Below are 13,836 nucleotides of genomic sequence, written 5' to 3' on the forward strand. Positions count from 1 at the left end.
CCACAGGCCTCACAGCAGGGCCCTTGGCCTTTGCCAGCAGAAGGGAGGACTCAGGCAGGACAGGCCGTCAGTCGGGCAGAGCCTCCGTCCACCCAGGCTGTTTGCGTTTCGGCTCCAGGGAGGCCAGCGTCCCCCCCAGACCCCTGCCCTGCACCGAGATCCAGGGCCCGCTTGCTGTCTCCGCCTGGGGCCTCAGGTGCTCCCTCATGCTCGGAGTTGTTGCAGCACCTCCTGCCTGCTCACGTGGCCCGGGCCTCCGCCGTCATCCTGCCCGCGCCCCAGGAATCGGGCTCACGAGCCAGACCTGGTGCCGCCCCCCCTCCCCATCCCGACTTGACATGCCGGCCTCTTCAGACGCATCCTGCTGCCTTTAGTGCTCGGTGACTCTGTCCCAGCCCCGTCCGTGCCACCACCGTTCCTCCTGTGCCTCTTGTACCTGACTGCTCCCTGCCACTGTCCTCTGGCCTTCGTGCTGTGGGCAGAGTCACCGTCTCAGGACGGATCTGATCATGCCGCCTTTGCCCCTTGCTCAAAACTCAGGGCTGCACAGCTCTGCCTCCTCTCAGAAGTCTGGGTTTGGACAGTGAACTGTAAGGTTCTCCTGGGACGAGGGGCGGCCCCTCCCCATGGGCTCTGGTCCCACCTTCTGCTCTGCACCCTTTGCCCAGGTCCCCTCCTCCTTCCTCCGTCTCTTTAGCTCCTGCCCACCCCGGTCTGCTCACAGATCATCCTTAGGGCCCTTTCCCCTCCATGGAGCCACGCCCACTCCTCATGGCCCCCTTGCGCTGTGAGGTCTGCCCCGCTGTGGCCACTTGGGGTGCCCCGTGAGAGCTGGCCCAGTGGAGCCGCGTGCTGGTGGCTGGCAGCCTGGCACATCCTGCCCAGTGAATGTTGGTTTTCTTTCCCATTTCATCTCCAGCTGCCTTGTCTTCCTCTCCCACCTGCCCCCAAAACAGATGGCTGCCCCAGTGTGACCCCCGGGGGGACTTGGGCTGCCATCGAGTGACCCTGAAGACCAGTGTCAGAGCCGGGCCCTCTGCTGCAGCTTCAGGCGCCACCTGAGGGGATGCAGCCGGTGCCAGGCTGGGCCACACAGGGTAGCTGTGGCGTCTCTGGTGCCTGCAGCCTCCGTCCTCAGTGTGCATGGGCCCGGCCGCATCCCCCAGGCATCCTCGCTGCCTCCCTCCTACGTGGGCCCCTGATCCCAGTGACTGTGAGCGGGGCCTCCTGGTGCCGGGGCTTCCCTGGTATCGTGGAAAGAGCCCTAAGGAGGAGCACACCTCAGGGAAAACAAGCGTGTGTCTCAAAGGGGTTTGAGAGCCAGTTTCCGAGGTCTTCTTGATGTGATTCCCTCTTGGTGTCCTCGTGGCCCCGCCTCTGTCCATGGTCCTGCTGCTGCCGCGGGGTCACCGGAGGAAAGGGGTCTGTGTGGTCGGGATCATTTCCCAGAAGGCCCTCCAGAACATCAGTGCAGAAACCCTCTTTGAGGCTTCAGCAGCAGTCTGTCTCTTCTCTTCCTGGGCACGCCAGTGCAGAGAAGCGCTAATGCTTAGATATAAAAATTAAAGGAAAAAGTAGTCATTGAGCAAAACCAGCCATCACAAGTGAACCTCACGCTGGATGAGTAAACGTGTTACTCTGGTTACTCCTCCACAGGACGGCACTGCCTGCCCCGATGTTCACCAGAAGTGATTTCAGCGTGTGGAGTATATTGAAAAAATGCATTGGCTTGGTAAGTTCGGAGGGACGCGCTTTGAAGCGTGAGACTTAAACTTGTTTCTTAAGCTGAATTGTTCCTGTGCAGGAGGAGACCCGTCCTGTGGGTTAGCTTCTTGGCACAAGGAGCATCACAAGGGTTCCCGCTGAGCTCGTGTCCTGTGATGTGGCTGTGGTCAGCCGGCTTCGGGGGGTTTTGGTGGGCTCCTGGCCGCACACGGAGGTGAGCCACTAGGCAGGCCCTTAGGGCGGAGGCTCCGTGTCCCTGGGCTGCAGGCGGGGTGCAGATGCCCAGACTTTGTAACAGGAAACATAGTTGGGTTCTTAGTGTCCGGAAGCCGCAGACCTTTCCTTTCACGGTCTTTGCTGACTGTCTGAGAGTGTCTTTTCAGCAGTGACGTCGTTACGTTGCATCCCTGAGGAGCTGCCCACAGCTGGATTCAGAGTAAAGCTGGATACATGCTTGGGGCTGGAGGCCCTCCTCTTGCCGCTCACACTGCACCCCGTGAGGTGCCCAGTTCTGTGGACCACCTCCAGAGAGGTGACCCAGCTCTCTTCCCACCACTCATCAACTCACGGAAACAGCCGTAGACTGGAGAAAATGGGCGATTTCCAAGGCATAGAGAAGTAGCCGGGTCGTATAACGACCCCCCCCCCGCCCCGCCTCACCAGCCCCCGCCTGCTGTCCGTCTGTGCTGAGCACAGCTGTGCCTCCACCACTGCCCGCCCCTGGTATTTCAAAGCAAATTCCAGACACCTTTCCATTTGTAAATATTTCTTACCTATCGCTGAAGGATAAGGATTTTTAAAAAACACAACCATGTTACTATTACTCTACTCTAAAAAGTAACATAATTCTTTGATATCATCAGATATCCACTCTGTGTGGGGGTTACCAGTTGTCTCAGAGAGAATCTCGTGTGTGTTGTGGTCTGTGTGTGGACCTGTTTGGGTCCTTCCATCACGAGACCCTCCTGTCGCTCTTCTTCTGAATTTAAGAGCCGTGGATACTCAGGGCCTAGAGCCCTTAATTGACTGTAAGCTGCAACCTGGGGCTACATGAACCCTGTCCGTCTTCGTGTAGTGCCTGGAATATTGCAATGATGAGAAGTTTCCCTTCCTCTGCCGTGAGTGTGGTTTGCGTAAGAAAGCTGGGATCCTTGAGTGAGCCCTCCTCTTTGTCAAAGTGTTTGGATGACATGTTTGGTTTCCTGGCATCGCCCAGCATTGCTGGTGTACCCAACCAACTCGTGGAGTGAAACCTCTGGGATGCGCTCCAGTCTACAAGTGGTTCAGTCTCTCGCTGTGAGAGCCTCCTCAGTCCGCCCATGGTCCTTTACAGAAGATGCCTCTGGCTCGTCTGGTGCCTTTCTTGCCCAGGGAGAGAGCTCAGGACCCCGGCTGGGCCTGGGGGGCTGCTGGGTCGGTCTTGTTTCTAGGTCTTTTCAGGGGACTGAGTTAGGAACTGTTTTAATTTGTTTCAACGATGCTTCAAGTTTGGGACTCCAGGACTTATCTCACCTCTTCCCTCTTCTTCCGCACCGACAATCCCAGTTTCTAACAACACTGGCGCCGGTGGGTTCAGAACCGCGCAAAGCTAAGACTCAGTGCTGTGCCCCCGACGTGAGGGTTCTGGGAGCCGGGGCAGCGCCAGCGACCGTGTGTCAGGACGCAGAGCACGGCTGTGGCTTTTGTCGCCCTTGTCCTTAGGGTGGCACCGCGGGCTCTGCCCTTGGCCCTCCAGAGCGGTTCTTCTCTGGGTGATCGGGCCCCAGGCAGGTGGTTCGGGTTCGTTTGTCTCATCTTATTTGTGGTGTTTGGAGATTGCTTTTCTAAATTTAATTTTGTTTTAAAAGTGTAAGTCCAAAGTCAAGTCTCTCAAACAAGGAGTATTCCAGGAATTTACTTCCTGCCCCCTGCCCTCCCTGCAGCCTCCCTTCCCTCCTAACGGAGAGGTGGCTGCTAAATGTCTGGTCGCTCTCTCTGCGGCTGAGAAAGTTGGCGGAGTGGTCCCCTTGGTTCTGTAGATGGATGAGGGGCTTCTCTCTGCCCGTTTCCCAGCCATGGTCCTCGGGTCACCGCGCTATGCCGGCCCCGCTGGGCTGTGTCAGGGCCCTGTGGTTGGACGACTGGGTCCTTTCTGGCCTTCCGATGTGTGTTTGCTGGAGGAATGGCGGGGTAGGCTTCTGCACGTGGGACGGCTGGACCAGGGGATGAGGGGTGTGCAGGCTTGCTGGTGTGGCCAGAGTCCCCTGCCCTGCCCTGTAGGCTGCACTATTTTGCATTCCCAGCAGCAGGTGTGGGGTCCTGGTTCCACACAGCCTTGCCAACGGGCAGGGTCGAGGGTTTAGGGATTTGACACTTGAGGGAGTGTGAATGGAGACTCCACATTCATTTATTTCCCTTCTCCTGATGTGAGCAGGGCCAGCATGTGCCCTGGCTTCACGGCTGCCGTGTTGCTTTTCCCCCCTTCCCCTTCCCTCCCTTCTGACCAGCTCTCCCCCTGCCCCTGCTCTGCCCCTGCCCTGCCCTTCCTTGAGAAGCTGTCCTCTTCCTGGAGGGACCTCTGTTTCTCAAAGTTCCTGAGCGATGCCTTCCTGGACACCGGCTCCCATGGTGCCCCACACCCTCCCTGCTTCCCCTCTCACTGTGGCCACGTGAAGGCCAGGGCTGTCTGCTTCCTGTGCCCTCAAGGTGCCTGAGAGCAGGGCCACCTTGGGGGTCTCCCCTGCCGGGCTGGGGGTTTCCAGGTCACCCGGGGGTGATGGCTTCAAACGATGCTTTAGGACCACAGAACTGGAGGTTGTGTGGAGAGCACGTTGGGGTGGGGCAGGTCCGTCCTGGAGCTCCTGTGGTCCCATGCCACGCATGGGCATGGGCCATGCCGGAGGAGATGTGGAGGGTACTGGGCACCAGCATGTGGGAGGCAGCTGTCCCTCCCAGACCAGGGTTCACCCACAGCACCCTTAAGATCTTGTCCAGGGCAGGTGGCTGTGGCCCCTGAAGTGATGCTCAGGGAGAGGCGGGTGTGGGGCCTGGTGTCTGGGGAGAGCCTGCCGATCACCAGTCCCCCACTCTTTCCAGGAGCTGTCCAAGATCACAATGCCGATCGCCTTCAACGAGCCCCTGAGTTTCCTGCAGCGGATCACGGAGTACATGGAGCACGTGTACCTCATTCACAAAGCCTCCTGCCAGGCCCAGCCCCTGGAAAGGATGCAGGTGGGCGGTGGGCTCCTTGCGGGGGCGCCAGGGACCGTGCCCGGTTGGGTGCAGACCGTAGCCTTGAGGGGACATGGCACCTGCCATTCAAGTGGCCTCATTGTGCCAGGGACCCGGGCACACAGCAGGGGGACGCTGGGAGGAGGGCCGGCACAGCTCCCACGACGCGCCGAGCTGTCCTGCCCAGCGGCTGGGCGTGTGTTCGGGCATGTTCTCCAGGGTGTGGCATCGGGCGTCGCAGCCACCCATGGGCCGGGCCCAGGGAGCTGCAGGGGTGGCGGGGCTGGCACTCGGCCCCTCTGGGTCCTTTCAGCACCACCACCCCGTGCGCGTGTGTGCGTGTGCATGCACGCGTGTCTGTAGGTGTGTGCATGTGTGACAGGCAGGGCCTGCGAGGAAGGGAGGCCCGGGCTTGGGGGGGTGAGAGGCAATGGCTTGCTGTCTGTGGCTTTGAGGAAGTGGTGGGTGATAAACACCATTTCCTCGGAAGTGCTGTGGTTTCAAATGTGTCACAAGTGGAAGACTGAGAAGTCCCCAGGGAGGAGGTGCCTGGGGTGCCCTCAGCAGCCCCGGGCCCCCGTGTCCCGGCAGCTGCCCCTCACCGCCCTGTGCTTGTTTCCAGTCTGTGGCTGCCTTTGCCGTGTCGGCTGTGGCTTCCCAGTGGGAGAGGACCGGCAAGCCGTTCAATCCACTCTTGGGAGAGACGTACGAGTTGGTCAGGTAAGGGCACCGGGCCCTTCCGGAGGGTCTGGCGTGTGGGACCCTCCGTGACAGACGAGCATTGATGTCTCCGCGCTGAGAACAGGCCCTTCTAATTGAGGGGCTGGAGACACTGGGGGCGGGAGGTGCTTCACACATGAGGGGGTCGTGTTAATGACATAACAGGACCCGAGAAAGAAACACGTAGGAGCAGAAGAACGCATTCGATGCAGGAACGGGGAGCGGAGCGGAGCATGGGGCGGCTGTGTCTCCACGCCCGAGTGCTTCCGCGTGGTGCAACTCGCAGCGTCTTTTCTTTCTCTCAGAAAGCAAAGAACGGGGTATTGTGTGACTGACGCACCTGGGATTCAGAGAAATGTAGTTTCTCTGAAACTTCCGGCTGTGGTTTTGGGTTCTTTATTGCACGTGTATTATTAAGGGTTTTTCCATTGGTGGTGATTGTGGGATTTGGGGATGCTGGTCTGGTTAAAACGGGCACGCTTTAGGTGTGCAAAGAGTCTAAAACTGGCATCTTCAGTAACGAGGGTGGCCCGCACACCTGCATACACGTCGCTTACCAAGTTGGGAAAACGACTCAAATGTCACCGATGCAAGTTCTCCTCTGTTCTGGCCTGCTCGGCTGCCGGCCCCTCCTCCACAGACCCAGGGCGGGCTGAGCTGGGAGGAAGCACGGCGGGTGCTGCGTGGGGCTCCTTGGTAGGTGACGGAGGGACTCAGCAGGGACCTGGGGTCCCGGCACGTCACGGCAGGAGGGACAGTCCTGTGTCTTCAGTTTGCAGGCGAGGGGAGACTGGCCTAGAGTGTCGCTCTCAAGGGGACCTGTTGGTCTTGACCTTGTGCAGAGTGTCCCTCCTGCCCGGAACGCTTGGGCTGAGCAACGGTCTCCTCCCTCCGCTCAGTGTGCTTCTGTGCCCATGTCGGAAAGTCTTCTCATCCAGCTGCTGGAAGATTGTTAGCGTTTTGGTTTATCAGCAGCATCATTGCAGTATGTGAAAAGAGAAATCAAAGCATAATACGAAAGAAGTTCTGGACACCGGAAAGTGAGCAGATGTGTTAAAAAAAACCGTGAATGACCCCAGACGCCGAGTCCAGCGTGACCCCTGCTTGCTCGTCTCTTTCCGGGCTTGACGCGGGCTGAACGCAGTTCCACAGACTGACAGGAGACAGTCACGTCTCTAGACTCCCGCAGGTCCCGCTCCCACCGGCGTCTCCGTGCGTGATGCGTGCGAGACGGAGCCATCCCCCCGTCTGGGGAGCGACACGACTAAACCCAGTCGCTCACCAGTGTCTTTTCCTCCTTACGATTGCTCTTGGGGAGCTAAAAATAACACTTTCTTTTCTTAGACAAGTATTCATTTTGTAAATTACATACTTTGGTAGGCAACCTTTTAAAATCTAATTTTTTCAACTTTCTTTCCTCTGTAATGATTGGAAAGTCTAATTCCAGTTAAGCTAGTAATTATGTGGTTTAGCTTTTATAATTTTTAAAGACTACAACTGTAGGTGTATTCACAGTTCTGGAACAATTAAAAAATGACATTTTTATTGAAAAAGAGACTGCACTAAAAATCCTATTTCCTGGCCAGAAATATCTTGGGGCATAAGACATCTCATCACAAAAAATCCAGGAGCCTTGGAAGAAGGCTGGAGAGGAGCCCCCTCGGGAAGTCTGTGAGGTCCTTCTCTGAGTTTATTGGGCAGTGGGTGTCCCTCGAGGCTAGGATGACAGTTTGCTCTCAGGCCTCTGAGTCACTGGTTCTAAGAGCTGCTTGTTCACCTGTGTGGGGGCTGAGCAGAGGGCCAGGGGGAAGGCCTCTCCGCACCGTCATTCTCTGTGTGGGGCTCACGCTGGCCCTGGAGGCACAGTGTGTGTGCGCGCACGCGTGTGTGCGTGGTCAGCCTTAGGCCACCTGTGACGTCGAGGGCAGTGTCGGGTATCTGCCACGTGTGGCAGCCCGGCGTGGCCCCATCATCCCAGGCCCCTCCCAGACTCGGGGGTGGGGGCTCCTGTGGGTCGAGCTGTGGCTGCACTGGGGGGCGGGGGGTGCTGGGCTGACCTCACTGGGTTTTCCTGGCACTGACGAGGCTCTGTCACTGTCCCTCCTGCCCCTCTCCTTCTTTTCCTGTTTTTGTACCCAGGGAAGATTTGGGGTTCAGATTTATATCCGAGCAGGTCAGCCACCACCCCCCCATCAGCGCGTTTTACTCGGAGGGCCTGCACCGGGACTTCCTGTTCCACGGCTCCATCTACCCGAAGCTGAAGTTCTGGGGCAAGAGCGTGGAGGCCGAGCCGCGGGGCACCATCACGCTGGAGCTTCTCAGGTAAGCGGGAGGAGATCCACCTCCACTGAGGACGGGGACGCCCTCTGGCTGAGGGCTCGTGCGTGTTCTTGGGGCGGGCAGCCTTTCCCATGGCTGAGACGTCTTCCAAGGAGAGCTCTGGGCTGGAGACTCTGCCGGGGCCGGGCTGATCCTCGGAGAGCTCTCCTTATAAAGTCCGTGCTGATTGCACCCACCCATCCTCTCCCCTGCCCCGGCGGTCTGGGCGCATGCAGCTCCTAGGGGCGGGGCGGGGTGTCTGTCGGGGTCCCATGGGGGTGCGGTCAGGCCGCGGGCCAGACGGAACGTCTGCTTCCCAGCTTGCTTTGTGTCCACCAGCCGGAGCCCTCAGGTCCTGGCTGCCCGCCTCTTCATAGGGCTGTTCAGACGCAGGGCTGCCACCCCCAGGGCCAGGACCACGGTGGGGAGTGGCACCAGGACCTGACCTAGTCTCAGGAGCGGCCGTCACCTTAACTGCCCCCCACACGTCTGTCAGCTCGCAGACCAGCCCTGGTCGAGTGTAGGGAGGGGTGACATGGGGCTCAAACTCCGGGAGGGGGAGCAGCAGGGACCATGTCCGCGCTGCCCGTGCATCTTCAGTCCCACCTCAGCACTCCCCATCCCATGTCGCTCAGAGCCTCGGCAAAACCCGAGTCTCGAGTCTCGCAGCCGCGTGGTGTGGCAGGCCCGTCGCAGACTCAGTCCAGGCCAGGTGCGCAGCAGCTCCCCGAGGGGTGAGCCTGTAAGGAAGCTCCTGATGTGGTTTTGCTTCCCGGGGCCCCCCTGGCTGAGGAGCCCTATCTCCCCAGTACTGCCCCCCTGCCCCGTGCACCTCGGGGCAGAAGAGGTCCCTCGGCGGGGAGGGCAGCCCCTTCAGGGAGATGTGCTCGTCCCGCGTGGTCTTGGCTTTCTCAGGGGAGGCGTGGGGAGCTGGAAGGTTGCAGACCTTCTGGGTTCCGCTGGGAAATTCAAGGAAATCCAAATATTCGCCACGAGATGCCAGTGTGCTGCGCGGCTTCCGCCCTTGGTTATGGCTCTGACGCAGCCCCGGGCCTGGTGGTCTGCTCCCCTCATGTTTGTGGGGTTTCTTTTCTCCTGGGGAGGCGTCTGGGGAGGACACAGGCTGGTGGAGAGGTGTGTGCACGCCCAGCCCCCACTCCCCCCCATCCCCCCCCCGCGCGGCGCCCCGGGCCACGCTGCTCCCGCAGGACGGGGCTGAGGGGCTGTTCTGTTGGCAACTTCACAGGAAGCCTCTTGTCTTCGTCTGCCTTTTATTGCTTATTAACGTGTCTCGACATTGAAGTAGAAAGCTTTGTTGATGCTCAAAGGAAAGAAGGACGTTTCAAACAAATGTGAACCATTAGCTGCTGTTGGAGGGAGTTCAAAGCGGCGTTCTGCCCTTCGCCAGGTTTTAAGTCAATTACGGCTTAATTCCGTCTGGTACTTTGCTTTTGAGGTCACACAGTGTCTTTGCTTTGCTGGCCTCTGACGCGCCTGTTCCTGGGCTCATTTCAGACATAATGAAGCCTACACCTGGACCAACCCCACCTGCTGTGTGCACAACGTGATCATCGGGAAGCTCTGGATAGAGCAGTACGGGACGGTGGAGATCGTGAACCACAGGTAGCGGCCACGGCCGCGGGGCGCCCCGCGGTGCCTGCCGCGCCCCAGGCCGTGTTCTCCGGCTCCTCGGGGTCCCCCCACCATCGCTCGTGGCCCTCAGCTTCAGGCGGGAGACCCCACGCGGGTGGCGGCTGGAGCTGATCCTGATCGGCATCGGCAGGAGCTGCCAGCAGCGCGCCACGTGGGTGCTCGCTCTGCTCGCAGTCACAGCCGTTCATCTCCTTTGATGTTGTAACCTGCACTGCAGATCCGTGTGATCGCCAGTGAGAAGGCTTGCCCACTGTCCAGCCTGCCTTGCCTTGTACTCCTGGAAGCTCCTGGCTGGCTGGCTGTCTGGCTGTCTGGCTTTGTTTTTTAACAGCTTCGTTGAGATATAATTTACGTATCATACAATCCACCCACTTAAAGTGGACATTCAGATGATTCTTAGGAAACGTTCTGAATTGTGCAGCCGTCACCACAAGGCCGTGCTAGGACATTGCCATCACCCGGGAAGGTCCCCGTGCCTGTCTGCGGTCACTCCCCACGCTGCCCCTGTACTGGGCAGCACCCGCCTGCGCACACTCTCTCTCTCTTTGCCTTTTCTGGACGTGTCATGGCCACAATAGAAGCCTGTGTTTGTTTTTCCCGCAGAACTGGAGACAAGTGTGTGCTTCACTTTAAACCGTGTGGACTGTTTGGAAAGGAACTTCACAAAGTAGAAGGCTACATTCAAGACAAAAAGTAGGTCCGCACGTGGGTTGGATCACGGGGTGCAGTGCCGCACGCATTCTCCGCGAAAGATGGCGTTGTGAGGGGGACGTCTGTCCGTGGTAGAAAAGTTACGACTCTTGTTCAGGAAACAGCATTTCTTCGCTGAGCACAAAGGAGACAGGGCTAAGCTAGGTGTGATTTCTCGGTGCGTGATGGAGCCGGCTCCCTGCTCTTGAGGGTGAGAGATCTGGGCCTGTTTGGCTGTGATGAACTGGACGTGAGAGATCAGACGTCTCCCTGCTGCTGGTCCCGCGGCCGCACAGGTGGAGCGAGGTTTTAGAGTCCGACCCTTCGTGTCCTCCTCCTGCTGGCCTCGCTCGTCTGCTGTCGGGCGAGACGCAAAGCCCCGCTGACGAGCACTGTGCTCGTGTGGCTGCCCGTTCGTCTGTGAGCTGGAGTCTTCCAGCGGTTTGGGGAGCAGAGGAACGGCCAGTACTATTTTAACAAATTTTCTGGGTTTCCCTCAGTTAGTTACCTCATGTGTTAGGTCTCAAATTTCTCTCTTTTTTCAGCAAGTAGTTTGGGCCATATAATGGCCATCAGACTCCTCCCAGCCCCTAACGTCTGTACATTCTCCAGCAGAAACAAGTCTCCAGGCTAAAGCAGTGGGCGCTCTTGCCCCTCCCACCCTGTGGGTGCCAGACACTCATCTGTTCAGACGGCCTTAACATGCCTCTAGACTCAAGGGCAGACCACTGTACCCATTGAACTGCGTCAGGGCTCGGTGTGCGGACCTCACGGGACAGCGGTCCTGTTGGTGGAACCAGCGTGGACAGCTCTGTGAGTGGCCTCTCCCTGCGGAATCCGCCCAGGGAGAGGCTGGTCAGCGCGTCCGCGGACACGGCATCAGGGCCACGCCCCCCAGCCCTCGGCGAGCCATGCTGACCCGGATCTGAGTTTCTGGTTTTCCACCCCAAATTGAAGTGAGCTCTTTCTTAAAGTCCTCCAAGCTGGCTGCTGCGGGAAGCTGGCCACGACTCCCCACCTGCCAGCTCTCCAGGCCGAGCCTCCTGGACACAGGTGCCCTCCTGGCATGTCCTGTGGCTGGCGGAGCAGAATTTCCAGGGACAGAGTGGCCACTGTGTGCTCTCCCCTCCAGGCAGAGGCAAAAAAGAAAAACAAGGGCCCAATACGGTTGGCATTGTTTCTTTGGAACCAGGCCGAGAGCTCCTGGTGGCTGATCTAGAAAGATCTCTGGAGGTTATTGCTAAATGAAAAGTGCAGGCGGGTGCCGACAGGGGCGTCCGCCTGTGGTCATGAAGATAAGACAGTGTCAGCTGAGCAGAAGGGCTGTGCATGGCATTTATAGAAAAGGGCTGCAGGACGCATGGCACGTGGAACTGTGACGTGTCTTTGAGGCAGTAATCAGGTGCGTCGGCTGTTCCACACCTGCCCCCGCCCTGTCCCCGCAGCCTGTCTTCCTCCCTTCTGGATTTTGTACCTTCATTTTTGCGTTTCTGCTTTGGTATGAGCACGAATAGTCAGTCTCAAACGGCATGAAAAGAGATGCTAGAATGCAGCGTTCCACCTTTGCTTTTGTGTCCAGAGATCTCCCTGAAGTTCATAAGAAGACATGCCAGAACGGGGACTTCGTCCATGGTCAAAATTAAGGTGCTGCTTGCTTAGATGAAGAGTTTATAACTGCTGTGAACTTGGTTTTAAAACTCCCCCCTTTGACCACAGCAGGAAGAAGCTCTTTATGATCTATGGCAAGTGGACGGAGTGTTTGTGGGGTGTGGACCCTGGTGCCTACGAGTCCTTCAGGAAGCAGGAGAGGAGAGGCGACTCCCTGAGAAAGGTGAGGCCGGTAAGGGGCTGCCGGCGCGGGCGTCCCCGGTGGGGTGGGGGGGCCCATCCGATGGCCCGGGCCGGCCCTGCTGGAGGCCAGCTCTGGGGAGTGGCCATGCCTGCCCATCACTTGGGGTGCAGGGCCTTCGCGGCCTGGCTGGGAAGGAGCGATGCGCAGAGCCCCATCTAAGAGTGAGCTGCCCGTCTGCCTGAGTCTCGGCGGGCGGGGAGTTTGCCTGCATCCTGGCCGTGTGAGGCTGCCCTTGGAACCCCGGCCCGGCCTCCCCGGGGCTCATCCTTCTGAGCATCTGTCCCTCTGGGCTGTTTTTTCCTGGGCACTTATTGATAAATCTCCTGTCTCCCCGCACCCTGTTAGCTTTGACCTATTAAATGTCACGTGAATGTCATCTCTGCGTTTTCACTTCTGAAGACCAGGTCACATATCCAGCAGCTGGAAAGTTTCGGCGAGCATATTTTGAAATACTGATTACCTTAAGACTGGTTCTTCTTGAGCCTAAAATTGGGAGTCATAGTTCAAAAGAGGTGTCATTTTTTTCTAGATAATAAATTAGAATGTACCAAACCCAAGGTGTTCAATATTTATCTAACAAAATATTCAACCTCTGCTAGGACTGTCAGTGTGTTTTAATATCGTGTTATTTCGTGTGTGCTGTTAGACATCTTTTAAAATAATGCTCTTTTAAATTAAAAAAAAGTTCCATTTAAAACTCTGCAGTAGAACATTGAATCTGCTTAGTGATGTCTCCTAAGCATAGGCTTAGCTTTCTTGCTCCTTTGGGCAACCTCAGAATGAGATGGAGGTTCTGTGGACACCTCTCGTTGAGCTGTGTCTTTCCTCAGCTTCTGGCATCAAACCGCACCCCCACGGGCGGTGGTGCCAGGCCCTGCACCGGGTTGGGGGGACGTCCCTGGCCGAGTCTGCCATCGTCTCAGTGTGCTCCCCTAACGGCTGCTTGAATGACCTCGCTCTTCCTTCTCCAGGTCCCACTGATTTTGACAAATGAGTGCAGTTGTAACTTACATTAATTTTTAAGTTTTGTTTTGGGTGGGGAGGTAATTTTATTTATTTATTTATTTATTTATTTATTTATTTATTTATTTATTTATTTATTTATTTATTCTTAGAGGAGGTGCTGGGGATTGAACCCAGGACCTCATGCATGCTAAGCATGCGCTCTACCACTTGAGCTATACCCTCCCCCAGTTGTATCTTTTCATTAAGATGCGCTCTCCAGTTGAGGTTCGGGCTAGAAAGGCTAAGATACCGTGAAATCAGCCAGTATGACTCCCTTCTCGGCTGAGAGCAGAACCACGGCCTGTGGGGAGGCCCTCGGCCCAGACGTGACCACTCAGGAGATTTACCCTGAGCTATCTGAGACGGTGTCCCCCCACCCAGCGGCGGTCAGACTCCAGAGACCATGCCCCCAAGGAGAGGGCGAGCAGTCCTCTGTGCTCACCCTGCGTGGGGCTGGGAGCTGGTGCTGGGGAGCCCGGGAGAGCTGCGCTCTGGCCACCACACCAGGGTGCTCTGTCTCTCAGGACGACGTCCCCGAGAAGGCTGATGGTGATGTGGTGGATGCCGTGCCGGAGGCGCAGGACACCGTGCAGGTCATTCCAGGCAGCAAGCTGCTCTGGAGGGTCAACACCCGGCCCCCCAACTCCGCGCAGGTGCGTGCC

The 13,836-nt window shown here is 57.7% G+C and overlaps 1 protein-coding gene across 7 annotated transcripts in view; it reads left to right on the forward strand.

Moving 5' to 3' along the window:
• The window catches only part of OSBPL2 (oxysterol binding protein like 2), a 41,896-nt gene that overhangs the window by 18,927 nt on the left and 9,133 nt on the right, over nucleotides 1-13,836 (forward strand). For all 7 annotated transcript variants that reach the window (XM_032461523.1, XM_032461518.1, XM_032461521.1 and 4 more), the window contains 8 exons: nucleotides 1,657-1,732; nucleotides 4,801-4,935; nucleotides 5,558-5,655; nucleotides 7,795-7,977; nucleotides 9,490-9,597; nucleotides 10,231-10,320; nucleotides 12,034-12,148; nucleotides 13,699-13,827. In XM_032461523.1, coding sequence (XP_032317414.1) covers nucleotides 1,657-1,732; nucleotides 4,801-4,935; nucleotides 5,558-5,655; nucleotides 7,795-7,977; nucleotides 9,490-9,597; nucleotides 10,231-10,320; nucleotides 12,034-12,148; nucleotides 13,699-13,827 — 934 coding nt within the window. The remainder of the gene's footprint in view (nucleotides 1-1,656; nucleotides 1,733-4,800; nucleotides 4,936-5,557; nucleotides 5,656-7,794; nucleotides 7,978-9,489; nucleotides 9,598-10,230; nucleotides 10,321-12,033; nucleotides 12,149-13,698; nucleotides 13,828-13,836) is intronic.

Source organism: Camelus ferus, chromosome 19 (genome assembly GCF_009834535.1).
Source record: "Camelus ferus isolate YT-003-E chromosome 19, BCGSAC_Cfer_1.0, whole genome shotgun sequence".
Classification (NCBI taxonomy): domain Eukaryota; kingdom Metazoa; phylum Chordata; class Mammalia; order Artiodactyla; family Camelidae; genus Camelus; species Camelus ferus.